The sequence below is a fragment of the Pseudorca crassidens genome, chromosome 13 (genome assembly GCF_039906515.1).
Source record: "Pseudorca crassidens isolate mPseCra1 chromosome 13, mPseCra1.hap1, whole genome shotgun sequence".
Classification (NCBI taxonomy): Eukaryota; Metazoa; Chordata; class Mammalia; order Artiodactyla; family Delphinidae; genus Pseudorca; species Pseudorca crassidens.
The window spans coordinates 71,393,485-71,420,336 of record NC_090308.1 but is presented as its reverse complement, the minus strand read 5'-3'; the positions used below and the strand labels follow the sequence as shown (position 1 = coordinate 71,420,336).

At 42.2% G+C, this 26,852-nt stretch overlaps 1 protein-coding gene across 5 annotated transcripts in view; it reads right to left on the bottom strand.

Moving 5' to 3' along the window:
* UBE3D (ubiquitin protein ligase E3D) overlaps positions 1-26,852 on the bottom strand; it is a 155,892-nt gene that overhangs the window by 128,798 nt on the left and 242 nt on the right. For all 5 annotated transcript variants that reach the window (XR_010933832.1, XR_010933833.1, XR_010933834.1 and 2 more), the window contains exons 2-4: positions 17,366-17,562; positions 13,691-13,781; positions 2,873-3,104 (exon numbers count right to left, since the gene is read on the bottom strand). Coding sequence is in view for 2 of the 5 variants with exons in the window: in XM_067702689.1 (XP_067558790.1) it covers positions 2,873-3,104; positions 13,691-13,781; positions 17,366-17,562 (520 nt within the window). In the remaining 3 variants the exon portion in view is untranslated. The remainder of the gene's footprint in view (positions 1-2,872; positions 3,105-13,690; positions 13,782-17,365; positions 17,563-26,852) is intronic.

The window sequence follows — 26,852 nt, the reverse complement described above, 5'->3', positions numbered from 1 at the left end:
TATTCAATAGATGTCTTTTGAAAAGCAAAGATATATATTGTCACGTTCACAGAGGCACAAATAACACACTGTACACATACGGGGTTATTCAGGGAAAGGAATAAGTGTTGGACTTTGTTTATGCTGTTCTTCTGTCATTTATGAATATTTTAGTTCAAGAGATATGCTTTGGAGTAATTAATTGTCAAATACTCCTTAAGCAGAATTAAATATACATTTCTCATGGTGAGGTGAGTTATCTCTTAAAATCCTTTTCCACAATTAAAATAGATTTTTATAATCTCTCACAAGCAGAGGCAGAAATTACTCCTACCAAACACTCAGAGTACACACAGAATGCACCATTAATGTCTGATAAGCTAAACAGTCTTGACCCTTTAAATTAACATATTACAATGCTTTTAATTCTGGTAAAGAGAAACTCTGCTTTGCAGTGCATTTTTCTTGACCTATGCTTAAAGGAAATAATAAAGCGAATTGCGCAAAGCAGCAGCCTAGCAGTGTAGGGACTCTACAGAGCAAACATGAAAGACAGACATTGTTGTGGACTAATTAAATCAATATATCTGCGACACGGCACCGCTGCTCAGAGAGGTGAATCAGCCTCCTGTCCTCGTTTTTATTTTCCTTTGTGTTGCTTCCATTTCTAAGGACCCTTGATATTGTCTCGCCAAAAAAATGTTTCCCAAAAGATACCATTAGGATGCTGTGTCACCATGTGACATTTCAAAACCCTGCTAGATGGCTAGACTGCGTGATATGAGAAACAGGTTTTCAATAGCACAGAGAAGCCTTGTTCCCACAAGACCCTTGAGAGTACTGTTTAAGGAGTCCCTCCAAATTTACGTTACTATTTTGGTCACAGGTATATTCTTTCAACTGCAGTAATATGCAATTAAAGTGAAACTTTCATCTAGGCTACCTTGAAAACAATCTTGTTAACAGCAGCTTGTCATGATGGTAATTTCCCACAGTCTCCTTGATACTTAAAAAACTGTAATGTCTCAATAGGAAGGGTCTTCCTTTAACACGTGGGATGGCCACGCACAATTAAGAGGAATTATTATAAATGGCATCATATAATTGATAAAGACATAAACGTGAGGAATCTACTTCCATACAGAATGCAGAGTTCATCTGAAAGAAGGAAACTCATGGTTTTTCTTATTTAATCTTTCCCACTCGTCTTCTCGTATCTTCCAAACATTTAAAAAATTTATAGCTTAATCATAAAAATGAAAGTCAAAATACATAAAACATAAAGTACTAGTATAGAAATTTAGATTAAAATATAATTTTAGGGCTTCCTGGTGGCACAGTGGTTAAAAGTCCACCTGCCGATGCAGGGGACGCGGGTTCGTGCCCCGGTCCGGGAAGATCCCACATGCCGCGGAGCGGCTAGGCCCGTGAGCCATGGCCGCTGAGCCTGCGCGTCCGGAGCCTGTGCTCCGCAACGGGAGAGGCCACAACGGTGAGAGGTCCGCGTACCGCAAAAAAAAAAAAAAAAAAAAAAAAAATATATATATATATATAAAATTTTACTTTAACCATATTAAATATACTTATACCATAGATTTATATTATGTGCTTACCATTTATCTTTTAAAAATATAGAAGGCTATAGCACTAGAATTTGAGGGGGATTCTTATACATATTTATATATACACATTAGAACATATACATACATTTTATCTAATATATATTATCTAATACACACACACATATACACACTGAAAAGCAGTGGAGATCAAAGGAAATATGAATGGTTATGATTTTACTAAAGGTAAAGATACATACAGAGAAAGAGTTGGGGGAGAGGAGGACAGCTAGAGACAGTAAAGTACTATAATTTTAAATAAACCTAAAGGTAAAGGGATTTGTGTTTACGGTGAAAGATGAGATACTTACATAATTTAAACAGATAACAGCTTAACCTCGATATTTGACAAACCTCCTTAATCTCCCGCAAGTTAGAAAATAGTTCCATAAACTAGCTGACAACCTAAGGGCTGCGGACTGCTGCGTGTTTCCTAGAGTGGCTCAGTTCTCATTACAAAAATTAAATGAGTTCTAAATGAAATTTAACACACAATGCTTTTGTTCCTACCAATAATCAGATGTTAAAATGAAGGTTCTCTGGCAATGATTTTCTTAACTTTTTAAATCACATCAGTATTGACTTGCCATCCAGGGAATGATTTCTCACAAGGGCCAAGTCAATGGCACTGACTTTCTTTTAAAATAAGGTAAACCACCTGTTCTCCGCAGTGAGAGGAAAGGGCCTTCCCCCTCCAGCAACTTTGAGCTCAGGAGCTGCCTGACCTCGCTCGTTAAGCATCAACTTGGAACCTGCAGCCAGAGCTTTATTTCCGCGCTTGGGCTCCTCCAGTCCCCCTTTTGCCTTGATGGCATCTGACTGTATGACACCAGCAGAAGTCTAGACTATGGGCAGATACAGGAAAATACCTGGACCTATCAGGACAGTACGTATCCTGAAGGCAAAGAACCCATTTAACGTAAATCAGACTGTGGGGATAAAATGTACATGGATTATGGAATATTGTCCTAAAAGCAAGGAAGGAGGGCATTTTGGTTTGTAAAACGGTAACACTCCCAAGTCTACGCGGGAAGAAGTCCTCTTCCCCTTCTTCCTCCCGCCACCTCGCCCCTCCACCCCCGCAGCTGTTTTGGTTTAAGGCCCCACATGCTTTTTCCATAACAAAAGAGCAGAGCTGGATGATTAAGGCAACTGAAAATCATGGATTTTGGTCTTTAGAACTGTCTGTCACATGCCCTGAATGAAGGAAAGATGGGAGAAAGCAGTTTCTAAACCGACCTCTAAATGAGCATTTAATTTGAAAGATATATTACCATTTTTAAATGGTTCTCGGAAGAAAGACAGCGCGTCTCCACTGGGGCTACTTCAGGTCTCGGCTGCTGTAAATCACGTCTTAAATTCACCAAGAAGAAACAGTCTCCAGTGAAACAGTCATTCTCTTGTGGATGAAGTGGCTTATTAGCAAAGGGGTTGGGGTGACAGCACCACTCGTCAACCAGAGCACCCCAGTTTTCGTGTGGCAGGGGGAGCACCCTGAGGAGCTTCCTAGTGGAGAGAGGAAAACAATGTTTTACAGGACAAAATGGAACTGTGACATGCTCTTAATTAAATCAGCACAAAGGATGAGAGAAACTCATTAACCCCATTACTTGCAGTGTTATTTTTTCCCCTGATGGCACCAGTAACATATACTCACTATAGACAATTTTGAAAACGCAGGGAGGTATAGAGCAAATAAAAACCATCCTTGGATACACCTAGAGAGAAGTAAGTCAGACTTACTTCACTTATTCCTAAGACAAATATCATATGATATCACTTATATGTGGAATCTAAAAAAAAGGTCACAGGGCTTCCCTGGTGGCACAGTGGTTGAGAGTCTGCCTGCCGATGCAGGGGACACGGGTTCGTGCCCCGGTCTGGGAAGATCCCACATGCCGCGGAGCGGCTGGGCCCGTGAGCCATGGCCGCTGAGCCTGCGCGTCTGGAGCCTGTGCTCCGCAACGGGAAAGGCCACAGCAGTGAGAGGCCTGCGTACCGCAAAAATAAATAAATAAATAAATAAATAAATTTTAAAAAGGGCACAAATGAACTTATTTACAAAACAGAAGTAGATGTAGAAAACAAACTTATGGTTATCATAAGGGGGGGAGGGATAAATTGGGAGACTAGGACTGACATACACACACTACTACATATAAAACAGATAACTAACAAGGACCTACTGTATAGCACAGGGAACTCCACTCAATACTCTGTAATGGCCTATATGGGAAAAGATTCTAAAAAAAGAGTGGATATATGTATATGTATAACTGATTCACCTTGCTGTACACCTGAAACTAACACAACACTGTAAATCAACTATACTCCAATAAAATTTTTTTAAAAAATCCTTTCTTTACCACCCAAGGTCAGGTAGCTATTTTTTTACATGACTGTATTTTTTTGCCAGCCTTTCAAGAGAGACAGCTGTACACAGGCACACAGTCTGGGATCAGAGGAAATACACAAACTGTATCTTGCTTTCATTGTTTTATTTATCTATGTCATGATACTTAATAACTCCATTCTATTCCATAGGTATGCCAAAACTTTTTAGGTCATTCCCTCACTGTTAGATATTTGGGTTTTGAGTATTTCATTATCAACAACCCTGTGATGAACAGTCCTAGAAAATTTGTATACAGATCTGATTATTTCCTTGGGAAAGAAATCTTATAAGTGTGATATTACAAGCACAAATGATGCGCATTTTTAAAAATTAATTTATTTTTGGCTGTGTTGGTTCTTCACTGGTTCTTTGTTGCTACGCGCGGGCTTTCTCTAGTTGCGGTGAGCAGGGGCTACTCTTCATTGTGGTGCACGGGCTTCTCACCGCGGCGGCTTCTCTTGTTGCAGAGGACGGGCTCTAGGAGTGCGGGCTTCAGTAGCTGTGGCATGCGGGCTCAGTAGTTGTGGCGCATGGGCTTAGTTGCTCCACGGCATGTGGGATCCTCCCGGACCAGGGCTCGAACCCGTGTCCCCTGCATTGGCAGGCAGATTCTTAACCACTGCGCCACGAGGGAAGTCCCAATGTGCATCTTTTTAAAACTCAATTCCTATATTGACAAACTGCTTTCCAGAAAGGCTGTACCAATCTATAATTCTTCCACTTACTTTTTTCAGAATTGAATACTATCATTTTTCCATGTAATTGGTGAAAATGTTCTCAATACTGCTGTAACTGGCAATTCCTTAATTACTGGTGAGATTGAACTGGCTGTCATATTTATTTGCCACTGTGTTTCTTCTGTGAATTATGATCAATGGCCATTTTCCAGTGAGATGTTAGTATGTTCTTATTAAATTGTACAAGTATATTCTATATTAAGAATATCAGTCCTTTGTCTAAAATCTGTGACAAATATTTTTCCAGTGTTATTGCCTCTAATTTGATTAACGTGTCTTAAATTTCAAATCATCCAACCCTTTCTTCTGTGATTTCTCTCATTACTATTTTCTATAAACTTTCTATTTTGGTGTAATTTTACGTTTACAGAAAAGTTACAAAGGTGGTACAGATAGTTTTCATATATACTTCACCCAGCTTTCCCTAATGTTAACATCTTACATAACCAGTGAGGATTTGTCAAAACTACTTTCCACTAAAGTCCTCTTTTTCTGTTCCAGGATCCAATTCACAACACACTGCATTTAGTCATCATGTTTCCCTCATCTCCTCTGCTCTGTGGCAGTCTTTCCTTGTTTTTCAGGACCTTGAGGTTTTTGAAAAGCACTGGCCAGGTATTTTACAGAATATCCCTCACTTGAGTTTGTCTGGTATTTTCTCAAGATTAGACTGAGACTATGGGTTTGGGGGATGTCTACCACTGAGGTGACTTCTCATCACACCAAACCCAGAGAGGACACTGTATCAATATGACTTATTCCTGGGGATGTCAACCTTGATCACTCGGTTAAGGTGGCATCTGCAAGGTTCCTCCACTAGCAGAGCTCCTATTTCTGCCTTTGCACACTCTATTGTTTGGAATTGAGTCATTAAATCCAGGCCACACTCAAGGGAAGAGAAATTAAGCTCCACTCTGTCATTATTATTTATGCTTAGAACATCCTTACAATTAAGTAGCCCCTTATATTTGCTCCCAGCTTTTGTTTTAATGGTTTCATTTTTTTCCTGTAGAAATATAGACACCTGAGACGTTTCCATGGTTTACCTCTATTTTAATCTAAATTGGGAAGATTTAATCTAAATTTACCTCTATTTTAATCTAAATTGGTCTAAGGGGAGAAGAAATGTGGGCAGGATGATGAGGATATTTCAAAATAATTTATCCCCCCCCAAAAAAAAACAACCAGAATACAAACATGCTTCTGGTCTTCCTAATGCCTTTGAATCTCATGAAAGCTTAAAGCACCCTGAGTACTTGCTCACTTCTGCTCCAGTCGACTGGACCATTTGCCTGCTAAGGATCAACTGTATTTGATCACAGACCTGTGTATGCCACTTATGCATGTTTTTTTTAGTTACATAATTTAATCAAACACGTTAGTTTGTTACATGTTATTTTAGTTACATAATTTAATCAAACATGTAAACCAAGGATATATGAGTTGCTATTCCTCTGAAAACTAAACATTTCAGAGCAGAGGAAAGTCAGTTATTAAAAAACAAAATCACTGGTGGAATGTGGGAGATACAACTATAAAAAAAAACTGAGGCGAGGGAAAAAGAATAAAAATCTAGAAGAATTCTGCAATCAGACTGCTTCAGTGTCTAACTTCTCATTCCACTTTAAAGAAACCTAAACTGGAAACTCTGGATAATGAATTTAGGATGGCATAAGTGAAGAAAGCTAAGTCCACAGCAGCAGACTCATATTCAACAAAAAGATATTAGTTCCATCCTAAAATACTAGTACGTTAATGTACATTTGCCATGTTTTAAATGAAAATATTTAAGATGCAAATGTATCATTTTTAAATGATTCCCTCCCATGAACCCTTTTTCTTTGATTTCCCCAATCAACTCTGAGTCTCATAAAAGGGCAATTACAACATGGAAGAGGGTAGACATTTAATTTTAACTCCAGAGGACAGAAGTACAAACAAGAAAGGCTGATTTCAGTTTACTAGAAGCAAGAACATTCCCTTTTAAATTACGAAATGCTGTACCACTAGCATCATTCAAATTGCTGAGTCTATTGAGAGATTAAGAATCGATTCTTTCAACATATACTTTCTAAAAGTCTACTACTAGGAGTCAGGCGTTCTGCTGACACAAAATGTTAGTACATACAGTCCCTTTGTCAAGGTATTCACATTCTAGTGGGAAACATACATCTATGAACAAATACCAAAACCAGAATATAACAAATGCTCATAACAGAGCAGCAGTTCTAAATGCTTGGGAGTTGAGGGGGGAAAGGGAGGCGATGGCTCAGACCCCTTTGAAAATCCGATGAAAGTGTTAGCCCCTTTCTTCAAACATACATTCCCACCTGCACACAAAATCTGCATATTACTTTAGGGGATTCGTGGACTCGCAAAACCAATCCATGAATTCAGGGCAACATGTACAAAGTGCTAGGGAAGTAGAGTGCCGCTGGACTTCAGAGAAGAGGTAACATCTGAGCAGACCTTTGAAGGATGAACAGGAGTTCTCCAGGCATTGAAAGGAACTAAGGGCATCACAGGTGCAGGAAACAATATGAAGACAGGCACCATATATGTTTAACTTGCCACTGGAGTCCCAGTGTCAGGCACAGTGCCTGACTCATAGTGTAAGCTCTTAAATAAACGAGCGTTGATAACTATAACATGTGAGGCCCCTGGTTGGGTCTGCAGCATACTCGGATGAAAGGGTTAACAAATATTTTCCTTTGCTTGAGAATCCGACCTTCGGTTTAACCACCTAGACCTGTTACCCTGGAAGCCAGGTAGATGGTAGGCATTGATTACATTGCTAGGCAACACTGACTATGGTAAAAATGATCCTTGATTGGTCTATTGCATCTGGACTAGGAAGACGTTTGAATGAGCTGTAAATATTAGATGAGGATGCTGTGCTTTAAACTTCCCTGAATGTAGGTCTTCGTGGGGAACACTAGAAACCATGCCAAAGGATTATCACAAGAGCTACTGGCTGTTTAGGGCATGAGGCTTCTTCTCAGGGTAGCTCCTGCACCTGCCAGATATGAATCTTGCACTTTGTACCTGGAACCGTGTCACATGGGGAGACAAGAGTCCCCAGAGGGGTATGTGACCTGTCATTTGCTTGAACTGCTGCAGGTCCTCTGCTGAGGGGAACTCCTGCCACTGCCCCGAAGGCGAGAAACGTGGCCGGTGGTAGTGCTGTGAGTCTGCACGTTTAGTTGAACTTAAGAAAACCTCAGGTGGGCACCACCCACACTTTATTCCATGTAATGCTTACTACAACTTTGTGAGATGAGAATTTCCATTCCCCTGTCACAGAGAAGGAAAGGGAGGCTCAGAAATGTTAAATAATCTCTACAAGTTCACAGAGTCAGAGCTGATGAAAAAAGGCAGGATCATAGCCCAGGTCTTCCAGACTCCAAACTAACTCTCTCCCTTGGAATATATTCCCTCTCCTGGTAACACAGAACGTCAGTAAAGGGGACAGGGAAGGTGGGATGGTACAGACGACATGGGGTGTGACACGTCAACCTAAGGGGCGGGAACCTGCTTCTACAGATAGTTGGGGAGCATCACAGAATTTAAGGTGCGGGAGTGATAGGTCGGATTTGAATTTTTACAAAGATTAGGAGGAAGACAAACAAAGGTGCCTGTTTAGAGTAAGAGTTGGGCCTAAACAGGCTCCTAGATCTTCTCCATCACTAAGATTCTCTGTCCCTTGACATTCTGCACGTAGTGCCAATAAACAGATGCTCAATACAGTGTCAAAGGCAGCAATGTCAAACCCTCATACGTGATCAGAAATGAAACTGCGCTGAGACTTAGAGAGATCTGGGAGCATTGATGTACATTCGCACACAACGTGATACTGCAGACTTAACTTGACCCTGTATCCCTGTGAATAAAAGCTATACTCTACCCCATAGCTATCTACGTAAGACATCGAGCAAGAAAGAGCCTAATTCACAAGTCATTGCAAAGATAAAAGTGTTTTTACAGCCGAAAGAAATTTTCTGATGTTTTGAAAAAACATAAAACCTTTAAGAACAAAAGATGTATTTTAATCACAGCTCTCCTGAAAGTGTATCTATCGAAAACCCTGAAACTTTGATATGATCTACTTCCCAAGAGAACTTTCAAAAGAAAAGAGATACCACATTTTTTTCAAGGTAGTTTTTACGTAAAAACCTGCTGAAGCTCAGAGAAAGAGTGAAATGATTTCTTGAACATTCTCTCAGCTTAAGATTCTACGATGAACAGCAACACATGCTTTAAATTAATTAAAATGTTTTAGTTATTTTTAACGTATCTTAAGCATAAGCTCTGGGGGAAAAAAACTTAAAATGCACAATTTTATTTTATTTATTTTTTTAAACTTGGTCAATGAGTATAAACAATTTTTAGTCTTTTAGTTCGTATTGCCAAATTGCCTTCAGAAAAAAAAATGATCAATTTAAAGATCTACCACTAATGTTGAAGAGTATCCATTTTACTACATTTTAAAATGCACAACTTTAATAAGTGTTATTGATTGATGGTGTTTATTTAAAACTTAAACACAGACAAGAAAATGAAATGCCTTAACTTTAAAATCAACCATTAATCAGTGATATTAACAACGGTAATACAGAGATTTCACATTGGATTAGAACCAAGTGGGCAATAAGAATTTTAAGAAAAAGATCAAATATCTAAAGCTCAAAATATAGCCACTAGAATATAGATAAGCTGGCATTATTATTTATTCCAAAAGTTTGTACAATGTTACCAATAATTCAGTGTGTGCCTATCCTCTCTTTTCACCTCTTTGTTCTCTTTCACAGAAAAGTGACTATGCACAGGAGTAGTTGTTTTCAGACTACGATAATAGCTGGTCTGTCAAATGGACCAACCAACTAGTTGGATATTCTGACATCTCTTATGTTTCCGTTAAGTCCATTCTGCTTGTTACCTGCTAGAGTTTCAATGCTCTCATAGTTGCTGGGCTGACACCCAGCTCTGCCGGTGCAGGTGGAACCGGGAGGGCCTTTCCAGAGACCTTGGGAGACCTCTCAAACGACTGAAAATCAGGCTGATGTTTCAAAGCCTGGCCAATCGATATAATTCAAGTCTGACATGAATTTATTTCTAAAAGACATAACAAATTCCAAACACAACGACCATTTAGCTGTTTCTGAGACTGATCACAACGAACTAAATTTTATTATTATTGTTGCCTGATATTAGGGACTGTTAACAAGAGAATGATCAAAAATTGTATATGTTTGGACAATTTTTACAGAAAAACTCTGCTGAACTGGTAAGAATGCAAATTGGAGAATTTTATTGTAAAGAAACAAGGCATTATTTTCAAACAACCAAACAAATGGCTAGGAACGTGTGATTCTGAATGAAGGAAAAAAGACTGCTGTAATTAGCAGATTTCATGCACCCCGGTGCTAGTAAGTATTAAAAGCCATTAATGAGTCTTAATAGGTTAAACAGTCTTCTGCACCTATAATTTGCTTGACAAGAATCTTTTTCATTTAAAAAAAAAAAAAGTAACAAGCATTAGTCTTGCACTATCCAAATAATCATGATTCACAGAACTCAAGGTGCAACTTTTTGAGGTTGACCAAGCACGGAATTTTCATGCTGGCAGGACTCTTACAGGTCTATCTAATTGAACCTCCGAATTTTGCAGATGAGGAAACTGAGAATCAAAGTGACTTGTTCCCAGACAGAAAGGCTGGCTGGTAAGCAGATCTTAACTCGGCTCCATTGCTCCCAATACAAGAGCTCCTGCTAAGACAGACCACCATATTCCAAGATGCCTTCCTGAAAAGGACGCCGACAATGAGTTGATTACAGCACATACAAGCCTCCTTTGAAATACCTTTGGTTTTACTTTCTACTCAACAAGCACAGATGTCCTTACCACCTGCGTGGCACAGGTAACTGAGGGAGAAATGAGAAGACCACTGGGCTTGATGCAAACAGTCAGCATGACATCCTTCTGCAGACACAGGAGGAAGCATGTCTTTCCATCAAACAGAGAGCCACGGGGCCTGCTGCCTAAGAGTGAAATGGAAGCAAAGCCTTCCGTCGCCTACTAAGGATTTCTCCGCATTGCTCAAGAGGCCCCCAGGTGCCAGGCGCACATGTGTGATAGGCAAAGGCGTCCAGGGAAGCCTTGTGAAGTGAGCAAGGCCTAAGTCACGTCCACTGTGGACCTTCTCGCAAAGAAAAAGGGAGAGAGGGGGTCATTTCCCTGGCACTCCTCAAAAATAAGGAGTCCTGAATCAAAAAGGCCTGAAACACTGTACTAGATAATCTGCTAGCTTGCCAATAAGGCCAATTATGGAAAAGGGGGTGGAAGGAGGCTGTGGAACCAACTAAAAAGAGCTTGTCGAGTATTTACTATTATATATGTTACAGCCTTAAAGGTAAGAGCGTTTATCCTCTTCACAAGTTAGGAAACTAGGCCGTCTTAACATCTACATAAGAAGAAGCTGAGGTGACGTGGACAAAGTTCCCCAGTGACGGTAAAGCTGGAGTTCAAACCCAGGTCCCGTTCTCCCGCTCTGCCTCTCACCCCACGGCCTCCCGAAGGTCGGGATTCGGGAGAGTGCGTACAGCCTTCCAGTGTCAGCCTTTATGCCCTCCGAGCTCTCAAGTCCAGGGTCGTAAACAGGACTGACACCAAACAGAAGATGCAGTATCAGCCAATGATGAACGAGCACATCCTTCAGTCCAAACACACCAGGGAAGTCCGTTACTCTAGTAAACTCGCTCCTCTGTGACTTCCAGGTCTCTCGCTGCTGTAGAGGCACACATGTTTCAGAAACTGCGTCTGAGAGTTAAACTAAAGCCAGAAATAGACTGAGAGAAGGAAAACTGTCCTGGTTAAACTCCAGGGTAACCTGGGATGCTCTGGACCTTCCAGGCTCAAGCAGGCCTATCCCTGACAGTGTGGCCACCTCAGCCTTAGGGAACCTGAGTGAGGACGTTCTCCCTCCCCTGCAGATTCAGAGTCACCCCGTGGCTTCCCCAAGATAATCACTCAGAGGGTGCCCTGCTCACAAGCCCCCCACTTACACCAGCATAACTTTCCACGATCTCATCTACCCGGGATGCTGCCAGGAATCAGAGAGCAAGCAAGAGAGGCTGATGGGGCTTCCCTGGAGGCGCAGTGGTTGAGAGTCCGCCCGCCGATGCAGGGGACACAGGTTCGTGCCCCGGTCCGGGAAGATCCCACATGCCGCGGAGCGGCTGGGCCCGTGAGCCATGGCCGCTGAGCCTGCACGTCCGGAGCCTGTGCTAAGCACCCTAACGTTTACTCGAGTCAACCCGGCAAGAATTTATAGAGAATGCACTCTTCCTCGGGCAGCGAGCCTGCTGCTGGGGGCGGTGATGATGAAGATAGTGATAAGAGTAAGAATTACAGCAGGAAATATCACATACTGAATGCTTACCAGTTACACTCATTCGCTCCTCCCCCAAACCCTATGGGGGTAGCTCTTACTGTTATCTATATTTTTGTAATAATAAAAAAAAAAAATGAAGGCACAGAGTGGTTAAGTAACTTCCCCAGGGTCACAGCTAGTAACTGGTGGACACAGACACAGACAGGCTGGCTTCCGGGTCTGTACTACCAGCCACTACACAACACTGCACCCTAAATACGAGTGAGGAGTAATATGCGTAGGACTATCCCGCACCCGAAGCCTACAGTTTAAGCGGGAAGACAGGCGAATAAACCTCCAAGGAGCACATAAGCCAGCCCAGGGTTCAGGAAAGGCTCCCAGCAGAGATCTGCTGAATCCCTCCATGGAGACCTGGAACACTGGAAGAGGAGGGGTCTCATGTACGTCTCCAAGGAAACCCGTCCAACAAAGAGCTCGAAATTCTTCCTTTAAATATTGTCAACAGGGACTTCCCTGGTGGCACAGTGGTTGAGAGTCCGCCTGCCGATGCAGAGGACACGGGTTCAAGCCCTGGTCTGGGAAGATCCCACATACCACGGAGCAACTAAGCCCATATGCCACAACTACTGAGCCGGCGTGCCACAACTACTGAGCCTGCGTTCTAGAGCCTGTGAGCCACAACTACTGAAGGCTGTGCGCACCTAGAGCCCATGTTCCACAACAAGAGAAGCCACCGCAATGAAAAGCCCGTGCACTGCAACGAAGAGCAACCCTTGCTCGCCGCAACTAGAGGAAGCCTGCGAGCAGCAACAGAGACCCAACTCAGCCAAAAACACATAAAGTAAAAAAAATATGGTTAACGATAATAAGGGTTTGCTCTGTCTTTCCAGCCTATGAGTGATTAGAAAATTCAGAGAGCAGGGTTTGTGCCCAGGAAACAAAGAGGCTGACAGGAGGAGAGGATGGAAAAATAATTAAAAGAGACAACATGGGGATACAAAGAATACAGCAAAGGGCCCTTCCCCTCTCAATGGGGTAATCACAGCACACCTCGAAGGCAGGTGACAGCATTAACCTAAGCATCAAGAGAAGGTTGATTTGTGCTTTATATGCTGTTTTAATAAGCAGGGAAACCGGAAATGGATTTTAGAAAGGCACTAATAGAAATAGTTCAAGTACAAAATTGTGCTGCAAAAGCTTCTGTTATTTAGAAAATTCACTTAATGTGGCAGAAGTTTATTCACCAGAATGATGGCTAAAACGTGTGACAGATGCCGTGTCTGTTTTCAGAGGAGAGGGGCCTATCTCTACCGGCTATTCCACCAAGATAAGCCTTCCTCCCTCAAAGCCAGCATCCTATTTTTCCCCTTTGTCAGCTGGAGAAAATCTAGCTGCTCCGTGATTGCTGGAGCGTTTGGGGGCTGGTCTGGTTCAAAGTGACATTGAGTCTGTGGCTCTCATTTGAAGGCCACAGACTGCTCCCTTGGCAGTTCCTTCAAAAATTCTGATAGAAAAAGAGAAAAGCCATTGCCAGGCACAGGATGAACCAGTGTTGACTGTGTTCCTTACCTGTTCCTCATGATGATTTCACCGCAGGACTGGCAATAAAACGTGCAACATTCTTGGGCTTGGGAGCTTTGATTAAACACTGAGATCAGTTCTAGAGGAAATCAAGGAAACAGCAAATCTTAGCGGTTTGGGACAAATCCATTACCATACTTAAGAGTTTAAGAGCCGCAATAAATTACCACCAATAAGCACTGTTTATGATCTACCCAGAAGTACCCATTTAGTTAGTATTTTCTGATGACTCAAGCAGAAGCAAATATTGGGAAGCGTTTTCAAAAACAGATTTTGCTACATGTTTCAGTTAGGTATTGCCCTAAATGATCTGTGTCACATAGATAACTCGTTATTTCTCTCATTCTGCAAATACCAACATTAAGGATGAGAGAAAAGGAGCTATTTCCTCTGCTATGCTTAGGGACAGTTTTTCATCACTGTGACTGCTGGTAAACAGACTTCTTAAATTTAATTCGATTGAAACGAGGTTGATGTCCGCTCTGGCATCCTACCAGTACGTACAAACAAAATCAATCTTGAAATTGGTCTTTATTGGGCAGGTCCCGGGGAATGAAACGGCTCCTAAGAAGAGTTCCATCTTCCAAGAGTGAAACTCAATTTCTGATTAAAGCTGTGGGAAAACATATATGTCCCATAGTATATGAAAGAGCAGTATAAGACAGTATGTTTCTTTAGTTTCCATTATTTCATTCATGAAGGAAACTTTCATTTCCAAAAAAGCCCGAAAAACAAAATCCAAACCTACAAAAATATTTGTCTATTAAAAAAAAGTCTGAAGAAATGAGGTTATATCCATTAGAATCAAGCAATTTGTATTTGGCTTATGTTACTTTATATTCTAAGATTAAAAAAAAATTGATGTGAGAAAAGTTTAAGCCTTAGAGTTAAAAATTCTTCTGTTTAATTTCTAGGACTGCCCTGTAGCACTAAAGTGAAACAAACAGTATTCTTTAGCTCTGAGCAGATAATAAGTAGACCTGGGTAAGACATCCAAAATGTTCTTTTCAGAACCAATAAACAAATTTTCAGTGACACACTGCCCTCTGCTGCTCACCCAGCATGATGCAGGCTCAGGTTCAAGTCAGAACCTTCTGATCCAGGGGCATCCTGGGAAGCGCTGCCACCTGGGGATGAATCCAATGCTGGTACTACATCAGATTTTACTGCAGCCAGTTCTGGGTCAAAGGTCACGTCTGACCTATGCATTCAAAACAGTGTAACAATATGTCTACTGTAGTCCTTAAAAGAGCATTCTTATAGTTGAAAAGTCAACTTTGTAAAAACCCTGAAACACAGATTGAATGCTATAAATGTTAAGACTCGCTTCCTACCACAGATTTTGATTCCAGTTTACATCGGTATGCACCTATTTGATATTTATTCATTCGGCAAATATTTATTCACCACCTATTATGCGGAAAGCACGAAAGCAATTAAATACTGAGGAATCTATTTTGCATACCCCTTCATGCACTGCAGAACAGGGGTTTGAATGTTTTTCCTTTTCAGACTGTTGAGTAAAATATGTGTTAAAAATGTAAAGAAATTGGAGACCCATGAATGCCAACAACAGATGCAAACCAACACACAGCAATTTATTTTTTCCAACAGTTAAAACTAGACGGTAATGTTTGCTGATTTAAATTTTTAAAAATGGCTCAAGCTTTGCTATTTAGCTGTTATAGGATATGGGTAGGCAACATACCAATGCTGTCTCTGGAAGGTCTCCGTACCTCCTCATTATAGGACCTAAAATCATGGTCCCAGAAAACTAGCAGAAGATCTGAAAACGCTCCACTGTGGCTTTCACGCCTGCCTTTCTCCAGTTTCCTGATGTGACCCAAGATTCCTGCTCTGGGTACTGTTCAGCATCGCTAAAGACAGGTGATGACATCACAGGAGCCAGACTCCCAAGGCTTCTTCCCTGAAACAACACTTCCCCTGCCCATCATGTGGTACCCTCAGAGCGTCTATCTCCCATCTTGATGGCCCCATTCTTCTTTCCATGGTTATTCCAACAGTCATTCTTAGGTTTATCCTATGCCACTTCAGCCCCAGGACATTTCTTTCCTCAAACCAACCCTGATCAACTCAGACTAGTTATTCACTAATCCAGCACTTAAGCACAATCATTCTCCAACAAAAAAGGAATGGAGCTCCCTCTACTTCTCTTTCCTTTCAAAAGCCAGGATAGAGATGCGAGGGAACACCTGACAACTCCTAAACAGCTCTTCAGTACAATCCTGTTGACCGCCCTTGGGGCTGCATGGAGAAATGCAGATGAAAGCCTTCGCATCCATGAGGCAACAGGGAAATCAAGTGCATCTATAAGAACTATAATCCTTCTCCGAGAACGAGTATCACATCCAGCTGTTACAGCCTCCGTTTCCCCTTTTTACATCATTTTTAATCCTCTGAAGCATATCATTCACATGGCAAAGAGGCAATGAACCAGTGAGGTCATTCGATAAATTACTGCGAGAAACATTTCTACTGCCTTTCTGAATCAATGTGCCAACAACAAAATATTGGAAGTATCACAGGCATAGCAACAATCAAAGTCGAATGATGCATCAAACTCAATTTCAGAATCTGTATGTACTGCTCCCTCTAGTTAGAAATGTCCCGGACATCCCTGGTGGCGTGGTGGTTAATAATCTGCCTGCCAATTCAGGGGACACGGGTTCGAACCCTGGTCCGGGAAGATCCCACATGCCGCGGAGCAACTAACCCCGTGTGCCACAACTACTCAACCCACGCGCCTAGAGCCCGTGCTCCGCAACAAGAGAAGCCACGACAATGAGAAGCCCATGTACCACAACGAAGAATAGCCCCCGCTAGCCGCAACTAGAGAAAGCCCGCGCTCAGCAATGAAGACCCAACGCAGCCAAAAATAAATAAATTAAATTAATTAATTAAATGTCCCTAATGGATGCGATCATTTCCATCATTCAGTTCTCCGGTCAAACAATGCTTTCTCAGAGTGGCCTTCCCTGACCCTCATCTGCCCCTAGTCACGCCCTATCCCATTACTCTGCTTTACTTTGCCCACAGCACTTACCTCTGTATCCAAATAACTTGTGTGTTCATTACCTGTTCCCACTGATTAGAATCTTAAGCCCCATGAGGGCAGAGACCTTCCTAGCTTGCCCACTTCTGTACCCCAGCACCTAGATCAATGAGCTAATATTTGTTGAATGAATGAATCTCTATGTAATGCTTTAATATCAACCAGGTCTTGCACGATTGCCATCTGATTTCATCTTCCTATCAACTCTGTGAGCCAGGTTTTTTACAATTAAAGAAACAAAGCAGGGAGTATGTGGGAAATCTCTGTACCTTCTGCTCAATTTTGCTGTGAACCTCAAACTGCTCTAAAAAAAAAAGTGCAGGCTATTAGGAAAACAAAATAAAACACTTAAAAAAAACCCCAAAGAAACAAAGCCTCAGAAAGGTTAAGTAACATGTTCAATTACATGCAGCTAATAATGGGCAGAGCTGGCAAAAAACACATCTTCTGGACCCCCAGCTCATTCTATGCAGCTGATGAGCAGTGATTTTCACCTGGGAAAAGTTCAACCTTTCAAAGGAAAAAAAAAAATCACCTTTGATTTATAATGAAAAAACAAATGCAGAAACAGGACCGCCAGCACTACTCACTTGTGCAGAATTCCGCCCGCGCCTGCAGCCGCAGGTGCAGCCCGTCCCCGGCCACGTGCCGCAGCCCACGGCAGGAGGACGGGACAAGCCTGACCCCTGCTGGCAGCCAGAGCTCGGTGCAGCCGCCAGGGCTTTTCATCTGGAGCGAGGTCGGCGTTATGCAAACATCCATGGGCAGACCTCCTTCGTCTGGAACGCTGGGAATTAAAAATAACACACAAGAAATTATTTCTCATTGATGAAAGCCACATTATGAAAGAAACAAAAACGTCCAAGGAGCTCTCTGTTCCTCTTCAATAAGGGCCCTGAATTTAGTCACTGCCGTGGAAAAACAGCAGTGAACTGGTCGTAAAGGAAACTAATCTACACTAGGTTTAGATGAGGTCAGAGAGTACTTTTCGCTGTCACCGTTAACATGAAAGTTCAGAGACATATTTTTCATTCTTGCTTCTTCTTTTTTATGGTAACGATGCATTTTTAAGCGTGTACTCTTTCTCACTGCCAATGATCCTGAGTGCCGGCTCTCTCCTCTACCTCAGTGCTTCCTCCATCTACTCCAGCCCGGACCTCCCCCTGGGCTGCTCCAGGATCTGCCGCACAGCCTGCCACTTCGCTTCCCCACCCCGACTCGTCCCTCCCACCAGTCTCCCTGACTTCAGCTTCTGCAAACCAGCACAATGGAATGCTAGTCTGTCATGCACCACGCACTTGCTTATCAAAGTTTTTTTTTTTTTTTTGCGGTACCCGGGCCTCTCACTGTTGTGGCCTCTCCCGTTGCGGAGCACAGGCTCCGGACGCGCAGGCTCAGCGGCCATGGCTCACGGGCCCAGCCGCTCCGCGGCATGTGGGATCCTCCCGGACCGGGGCACGTGTCCCTGCATCGGTGGGCGGGCTCTCAACCACTGCGCCGCCAGGGAAGCCCCATCAAAGTATTTTTGGCCAGAGAATTCAACAAGACAGCGTAAGACGGTGGCTTATTCACCTTTTCGTCCCTTGATCCTAGCATGATTTCGACCTTCATTCACTCACTCAACACACCTTTTTTGAGTTCTACCATGTGCCAGGTACTGGGAATACAATGATTAACAAGATATTTCCTCTGCACCCCACACCCCCAAGCAGGGGACAGGCTAGTAAACAGGAATGATCAAGGGAGCATTAAAAGTACGTTGCACTTATTCATAATACAGGGGACTATGGAAGCACGTGGAGGGGGGCAGCGACTCTCCTAGGCCAAGCACTAAGTAAATGTTACGTGAATAATGAATGGATGAGTTAGTGACATATTCTTGCTTCTGAGACCAGCATTTCAATGTTTTACTTTACTTACAGTAAATTAGAGTAAAGCATTGGTATTTGATATACAGGATTTTGATAAGGAAGCCAGGATTACGTAAAACAAAAGGTACAGGAGAAAAAACTTTGTCGATTTTAAGAATAAACAAATAATGAAGAAAACAATCTAGTGATGTATGAATACTAGGCATGAAAGGACTTACTAACCCAGTCCACGACAAACACAAATCACTTGGTGCAGGCAACAGAGTAAAACACAGTTGCTGTCCACCAGGCACCAAAAGTACAGAAGGGTATGAAGACATATAGAGATGATACTCCTATGAAGTTGAAATATGCTCAGCACTGCACCAGAGGAGCAAAGCACCTGGATCCCCCTCTTAAGTGCTGACAGCAAGAGCAGGCCATCCACTCAGTGTCACTGAAGTGCAGAAGGTGGGCCATCCACTTGCATGTCATCCAAGTAGAGAGGTCATATCGTGTGTTCAGGTGTGAATCTTGGTCAGGTCTCCTCTTTTTGCCTTAGAAAATTTTAAAACTACTTTCTGGCTAGTTCCTATTAGAAGAGTGTAGATCTGCACTTAATTGGCGATACAGAATATCAAGAACGTGAGTCTTGGGACTTCCCTGGCGGTCCAGTGGTTAGGACTCCACGCTTTCACTGCTGAGGGCATGGGTTCGATCCCTGGTCAGGGAACTAAGTGTGCAACGTGGTCAAAAAATTTTTTTTTATTTAAATTTTTTTGACGTGGACCACTTTTAAAGTCTTTATTGAATTTGTTATAATATTGCTTCTGTTTTATGTTTTGGTTTTTTGGCAGCAAGGCATGTGGGATCTTAGCTCCCCAATGACCAGGGATCAAACCCACACCCCTTGCATTGGAAGCTGAAGTCCTGACCACTGGACTTCCAGGGAAGTCCTCCAAAATTAAAAACTAAATTAAATTTTAAAAAAGAAATTATTAAAAAAACAAAACAAAACAAAACCTGAGTCTTTTCCAGGGAAGACAGACTCAAACTCTTGAGTCAAAAGTCTAGTCTTCAGAAATGATGTTTAAGAAATAATAATCCTCTAAAGTAGATGTCAGAAAACTTCTTATATAAGAGGTCAGATGGTAAACATTTCAGGTTTTATAGACCATATATGGTCTCTGAGGCATAGTCTACTTTTTTTTCTTCCTAATGACCCTTTGAAAAATATAAAATCCATTCTTAGCTCATAGACTGTAACAAAACAGGCCGTAGCTTAGATCTGGCCCCTAGGCTGTAGTTTGCCAACCACTGCTCTAAAGATACACAATTTGTTCAGTTTGGTACTTCAGTGATTTTCAAACTAGACTGTGCACTTGGCACTTGGAAGCGTCTCAAGGGAAACCACTGGGTTCCTAAGTCCCCTGCCTGCCCACCTCTGCCATACCACCCTTTCCTCTCTTCCTCTTCCTGAAAAATGCAGCCAATTACATACGGCAAAGCAAGATAGGTATCTTCGAAAGGGTGGAAGAACCACTGAAGCCTGGGGTAGATATGAGAAACCCAGCAGGGTGAGGAGGGCCACCAAGCAAGGACGTCAGTTTCCAAGAGGAGAAAGGAGGAAATGTGAGCAGCAGGTGGGGGTCGGCTCAGCATGGAGTTTCAGAGCCTGTCTTAGTCTGCTCAGTTGCCTATAACAAAACACCACACAATGGGTGGCTTAAACAATGGACATTTATTTCTCCTAGTTCTGGAGGCTGGGAAGTCCAAGATCAAGATGCTAGCAGTTCTTGGGGAGGACTCCCTTCCTGGCTTGCAGATGGCTGCCTTCTCACTGTATCCTCACATGGCAGAGAGAGGAAGCCCTGGTGTCTCTTCCCATAAGGACACTAATCCCATCATAGTGGCTCCACACTCATGACCTCATTGAAACTTAATTATCTCCCAAAGCCCCATCTCCTAATACCACCACGGGGTAGAACTTTAACATATGATTTTTTTTTTTTTTTTAGCGGTACGCAGGCCTCTCACTGTTGTGGCCTCTCCTGTTGCGGAGCACAGGCTCCGGATGCGCAGGCTCAGCGGCCATGGCTCACGGGCCCAGCCGCTCCGCGGCATGTGGGATCCTCCCGGACCGGGGCACGAACCCGCGTCCCCTGGATCAGCGGGCGGACTCTCAACCACTGCGCCACCAGGGAAGCCCTAACATATGAATTTTGAGGGAAAAGAAACATTCAGTCCGTAACAGAGCCCAAGCACGTGAGGAGAGTGTCGACACTGAGAGGAGGGAAGGGTAGTGGCAAAGGATGCCAGAGGAAGATTAATTGCATAGAGTGGAGCTGACCAAGTAAATACATGTCATGAGGATAATGGAATCCAGGATTCTCACCGTGGGAGAACAGCTACAAAGAGGGAAAGGGAGAAAACCAGAATGGATCCTATGGTGGTAGACTAGAATCTAAAATACCTGGATGAAGTCATGGTTTCCAATGCATATAAATGGATACAGTAATATATAGAGATATATGTATGTATATTATGATATATTTAGAAGCACACACATATACATGCATACATAAACACAATACGTATGTCATACACACACACTCTAGTTCTGTCTACTAGTGGGTCTAGGAGAAGTGACACGCCAATAGTAATGAGTACACTCTGTGCCCAGATCTTGGTTTCTAAAGGTCATTTTCCACTTAAAAACAAAATGAACAAAAATGAAACAAAACACGGTTCCTTGGAAAAATAACTACATCCAGGGCTGGGACAGGAAAAGAATGAGATGAGCCTGAGCCTGGTATATCTTGCTGTGCAACTAAGTAAAGAAGAAATCAAAGAATGTCAAAACAAACAAACAAAAAACCAAAAAAACACAGAAATCATCTTGAAGGGACTCCCCCTGGCCACATCTGGTTATAATTTGAGAAAAAAAGTAACCCACTGAATGAAACAGAGCTATGGGTCCATACTGACATGAATAAATGAATGACTATACTTCAATTTAAAATAATAATAAATAAATGAGTAAAAGGAAAGTATGATGAGGAACAGGGCATTTACACAGTCTCAATTAATACTTATTGATAATGAAAAGAATTATTAATACAATTAATACTTTTTTTTTTAGATTTTCTTTTTTTTTTTTTATTGGAGTATAATTGCTTTACAATGCTTATTGTTAATGAAAATAAAGGGCAATTTACGGTGGAGAAGCCTGGCAGATACCACCCTATTTAAGTTCTCAAAGTTAACATGAACTTGAATGGAACAAATCAAAATCATGGGCCACCTGAGAGGATGCGATGAGAACACAGCATCAATTTTGTGATATTCCTGCCAAAGATGTGTAACCTGAACGTAATCTTGAGGAGACATAAGACAAAACCAAATGGAGGAATATTCTACAAAATAACTGGGCTGTAATCTTCGAAAGTGTCAGTCAAGGAAACTGAGGACCTCTTCCAGATTGAAAAACGAAGGACACATGAGGATGCAATGCATGATTCTGAGCTGGATTCCTTTGTATTACAGATGTTAAGTAGACAACTGGAGACACTTGAATAAGGTCTGAGTATAAGATGGCAGTAACATATTTCCCAATTTTGAGTGTTGCATGCTGGTTTTGTAGGAGAACGTCTTTATTTGTAGGAAATCCACAGTAACGTATTCAGGAGTGACAGCAACTTACTCTCAAGTTTGAGATTATTCCAAAACAAAGTTTTTGAGACCCTAAGTGCCCACACTTTTTATATGTGAGGCTTTTGTCACTATTCTCTTGTAATCTTTCAGGTGGCACACCCTGCTCGGAACTATCTAATAACCTCACATCTCAACTCTGAGTCCGAGCTAAGGTCCTTTCAATGGTCTCTAAGACCCAGTAATATACTAGAGGCAATTGTTAACATTCCAGGCATTTTGCAAGCCAGTTGACCTCACTTTGGTAGTTTGATATCATCTGTGGTGAAAGTATTCCCACCACAGGAATCAGTAAGTGCTGCAAATCAGGAAGAATGTTTTTGTGTGTCTGGTTTTCCTGGAGAGCAGGTCATTGAACATTTTCCAGCACACCACTGCAAGACCCTTTACTATGTGCTTCACCAGCCCACCTGCATCTCTCTGAACTAGGCACCACCTCATACTTTCTGTTCTCTCACAGGGCAACAGTCTTTCACTGGGAATAATACAGTCCCAGACCTCACCCCTTTCAGTTTATTGCTCCACTGTTGCTTTCTCATTCAGAATAAGGGGTTGGAATTTTTTTTCCCTACCCCCTTTTCTGTCTTATTTTCTGCTAGGTACATATCTCTATTCACTATAACATATAAATATGTTATAAATATGTATAAATATTTGTGTATTCACTATAACATATAAATATGTTATAAATATGTATAAATATTTGTGTATTTTCTGCCTCCCTCTTGCCACCATTAAACTGTAAACTCAATGAAAGCAAGTATTTTTGTCTTTGCTTTGTTGGTGGTGTTCACAGCCATATAATCAGCACCTAGAATCTGAGTTTTGGGCCCTAGAATAGGAACTCAGTAAACGTCTGTGAATTTAATAAATGAATGGCCAAGGTTTATCCCAGGAATGCTAAGATGGCTTAATATAAATAGACTGTTTCTAATGCAATTCACAGAAGTAGAGACTAAAGGAAAAAATATGACCATCACAATACAGGTAGAAATCATTAAGGAAAACACAGTATCTATTCATGATGAAAACCCTTAGTAAACTAGGAATAGAAAGGAACTATGAGGCTTCCCTGGTGGCACAGTGGTTAGGAGTCTGCCTGCCAATGCAAGGTACGTGGGTTCAAGCCCTGGTCCGGGAGGATCCCACATGCTGTGGAGCAACTGGGCCCGTGCGCCACAACTACTGAGCCTGCACTCTAGAGCCCGCAAGCCACAACTGCTGAGCCCACGAGCCACAACTGCTGAAGCCTGCGCGCCTAGAGCCCGAGCTCCACAACAAGAGAAGCCACCACAGTGAGAAGCCCACACACCACAGGGAAGAGTAGCCCCTGCTCGCCGCAACCAGAGAAAGCTGTGAGCAGCAACGAAGACCCAACGCAGCCAAAAATAAATAATTTATTAAAACAAAAAGAAAGGAACTATGCAGTCTACCAAACAGATTTGCCAAAAGTCAACATCATCACACCCAATGATGAAATGCTAGAAGCAGTTCTTTTAAGATTAGGGAAAGAGGGCTTCCCTGGCGGTGCAGTGCTTGAGAGTCCGCCTGCCGATGCAGGGGACACAGGTTCGTGCCCGGGTCCGGGAAGATCCCACATGCCGCGGAGCGGCTGGGCCCATGAGCCATGGCCGCTGAGCCTGCACGTCCGGAGCCTGTGCTCCGCAACGGGAGAGGCCAGAACAGTGAGAGGCCCAAGTACCACAAAAACAAACAAACAAACGAAGATTAGGGAAAGAATAAAAATCATATCATTTACATGAACTGCAAATAGACTAAAAATTCTAATTAAAATGCAGAGATTCTCAAAATGGATTTTAAAAAACTCCGCTCAGTACATGCTTTTAAAATTTTACATATAAAGACACAAGTTGAGAGTAAAAGGGTAGAAAAAGGCATACCATGCAAACAGTATAGTCAGCTGATTTCTGACAAAGACATTGAGTTATATCAGCGGAAGAAATGGCAGCCTTTTGTTTGTTTTTGTTTTTTTTTGTGTGTGTTACGCCCGGGCCTCTCACTGTTGTGGCCTCTCCCGTTGCGGAGCACAGGCTCCGGACGTGCAGGCTTAGCGGCCATGGCTCATGGGCCCAGCCGCTCCGCGGCATGTGGGATCCTCCCGGACCGGGGCACGAACCCGCGTCCCCTGCATCGGCAGGCGGACTCTCAACCACTGCGCCACCAGGGAAGCCCCGAAATGGCAGCCTTTTAAATAATGGTGATGGGACAACTGGGCATCCTTATAGAAAAGCAATGAACTTTGACCCCTACCGCATGCCAAATACAAAAACTAATTTGACATAATCACAGACCTAAATGTAAAAGCTAAAACTATGTAACTCCTAGAAAATAAACATAGGAAAAAAATCTCACAAGCTGGAGGTAGGCAAAGATTTCTTAAGGACACGAAAAACACTAATCATTAAGGGAAAAAATGCAATAAACTGGATTTCATAATAATTAAGATTTTCTGTTCATCAAAAGACACAATTAAGAAAATGAAAAGTTACAGATTGGGAGAAAAATATTCACATACTCACAGGCATAAATGAAAAAGGTCTTGTTTCCAGACTATATAAAAAACTATTTAAATTCAACAATAAGACAAACAGCTTGATATTAGAAAGGAACATATATGAATGACCAAAAAGCAAATGAAAAGGTACTCAACATTATTAATCAGGGAAATACAAATTAAAATGACAATGAGATACTACTGTATACCACCAGAATAGCTAAATCGAAGACTGACAACACTAAATGCAGACGAGAATGTGAAGCCATTAGAATTCATTTTTTTCTGGTTAGAGTGTAAACTGGTACAATCACTTTGGAGAACTGTTCAATGGTTTCTCATAAAGTAAAGCCCCCGTCTACCCTATGACCCAGCAAAAATACTTACACAAAAATGTATGGCAGCTTTGGGAATTCCCTGGCAGTCCAGTGGTTAGGACTCCACGCTCACACTGCCGAGGGCCCCGGGCTCAATCCCCGGTGGGGGAACTAAGATCCAGCAAGCCGCACAGTGTGGCCAAAGAAAAAAAAAAAAAAGTATGGCAGCTTTATTCATAACAAGCAAGCTCTAGAAACACACAAAATATCCAGCAATAGATGAATGGATAAATGTATTGTCGTATATGCATACAGTGGAAAACTACTCAGCGGGAAAAAAAGAATGGCCTATTGATATATGCGATGACATAGATGAAACGTGAATCTCGCAAACACTGTTGAAGGAAAGCAGCCGGAAACAAACAAGTACATATTGTATGACTCCATTTATACATAGTTCAAGAACTGGCAAGCTAATCGTTGTTGAATGAAAGCAGAACAGTGGTTGCTTTTAGGGTTGGGGAAATTGACTGGTGGTGAAGTTCAACAGCCAAAGACCACCAGGGACAAAACAGGAGTCCAGCAAAGTTAGGTTTCTTAACTTGCTGAAAAGGGAGAGTTATCCAGGGGCACCATGAAGGGCCCCTTTGACGAGAGAAAGGAGGGAGGTTGTCTTGTTTCGTTTTGTGTAAGGTGTGGGCTCCAAATAACCTCACAAGGTGAATTTGAGTTGGACGTGCAGCACTTATTGGAACTCATGATTTGAGAAAGGGCGGGGGAGGACACAGGGGAGAAAGAGAAAGAAGAGTAATAAACATCGTCCCCATTTTACAATTGAAAACATTCAAATTAAAGGATTCTACTCTGGTGAAGAAGCTAGGATTGAATCCAGTTCTCAGGTCAAATCCAAAACTGCCACACCAGACATCCGGCTGGTTTCAGGAAAAGAGAAGGCTAAGCATTAGTCTATCTCAGAGTGGTGCTGTGTAACAAAACGTTCAGGATTTTAACGTCTAATTTACTCTGTTTGAAACAGTGGTCACAAGGGAACAGTCGAGGTCCCATATACTACCAAACCAAAAAAAGAGAACACTTTTCCTAACAGTTTCTTGTTCGTGTAATGAATAGCAAGTTAAACGCGTGCAGACTTCTCACTGGAACTCCGAATATGAATAAAAGAATGAGCTCCAATAAGAAGTCTGCAACCTTGGTTAGTAGTTCACTGAATATACGTTTACTGAACCAGTGTGTCGGTTCCTTTGAATAGAGAACAGTTTGGGGAGGAAAAAATAACACCGGAGTTTATTTACAAAACAGGAAGCTCTCACATTGGAACAGATTTCTTACAACGAGGATCCCAAAGAGGCAATCAAAACATTTTTTGCACTCTTTTGTTGGAAACTCAGGGCACTGTCAACGGTGTGGTACATTAGGTATCCTCAAACTTTATTGTGCATCTGAATCCCGGGAAACGTGTTAAAATCTAAGTTCTGATTCAGTAGTGCCGATGTGGAGCTAAGACAACGCATTTCTAAAAAGTTCCCAGGTGATGCTGAGATTGCCAGCCGAGGGGAGACTGGGGGCGCGCGCGGGGGCGAGCAACTCCACTTTGAGTAACCCAGAAGCTCTAAGCAACTGGAAAAAAGAAATTCAAAAACCCGTCCTTCCGAGGGAGGCGGAGCCT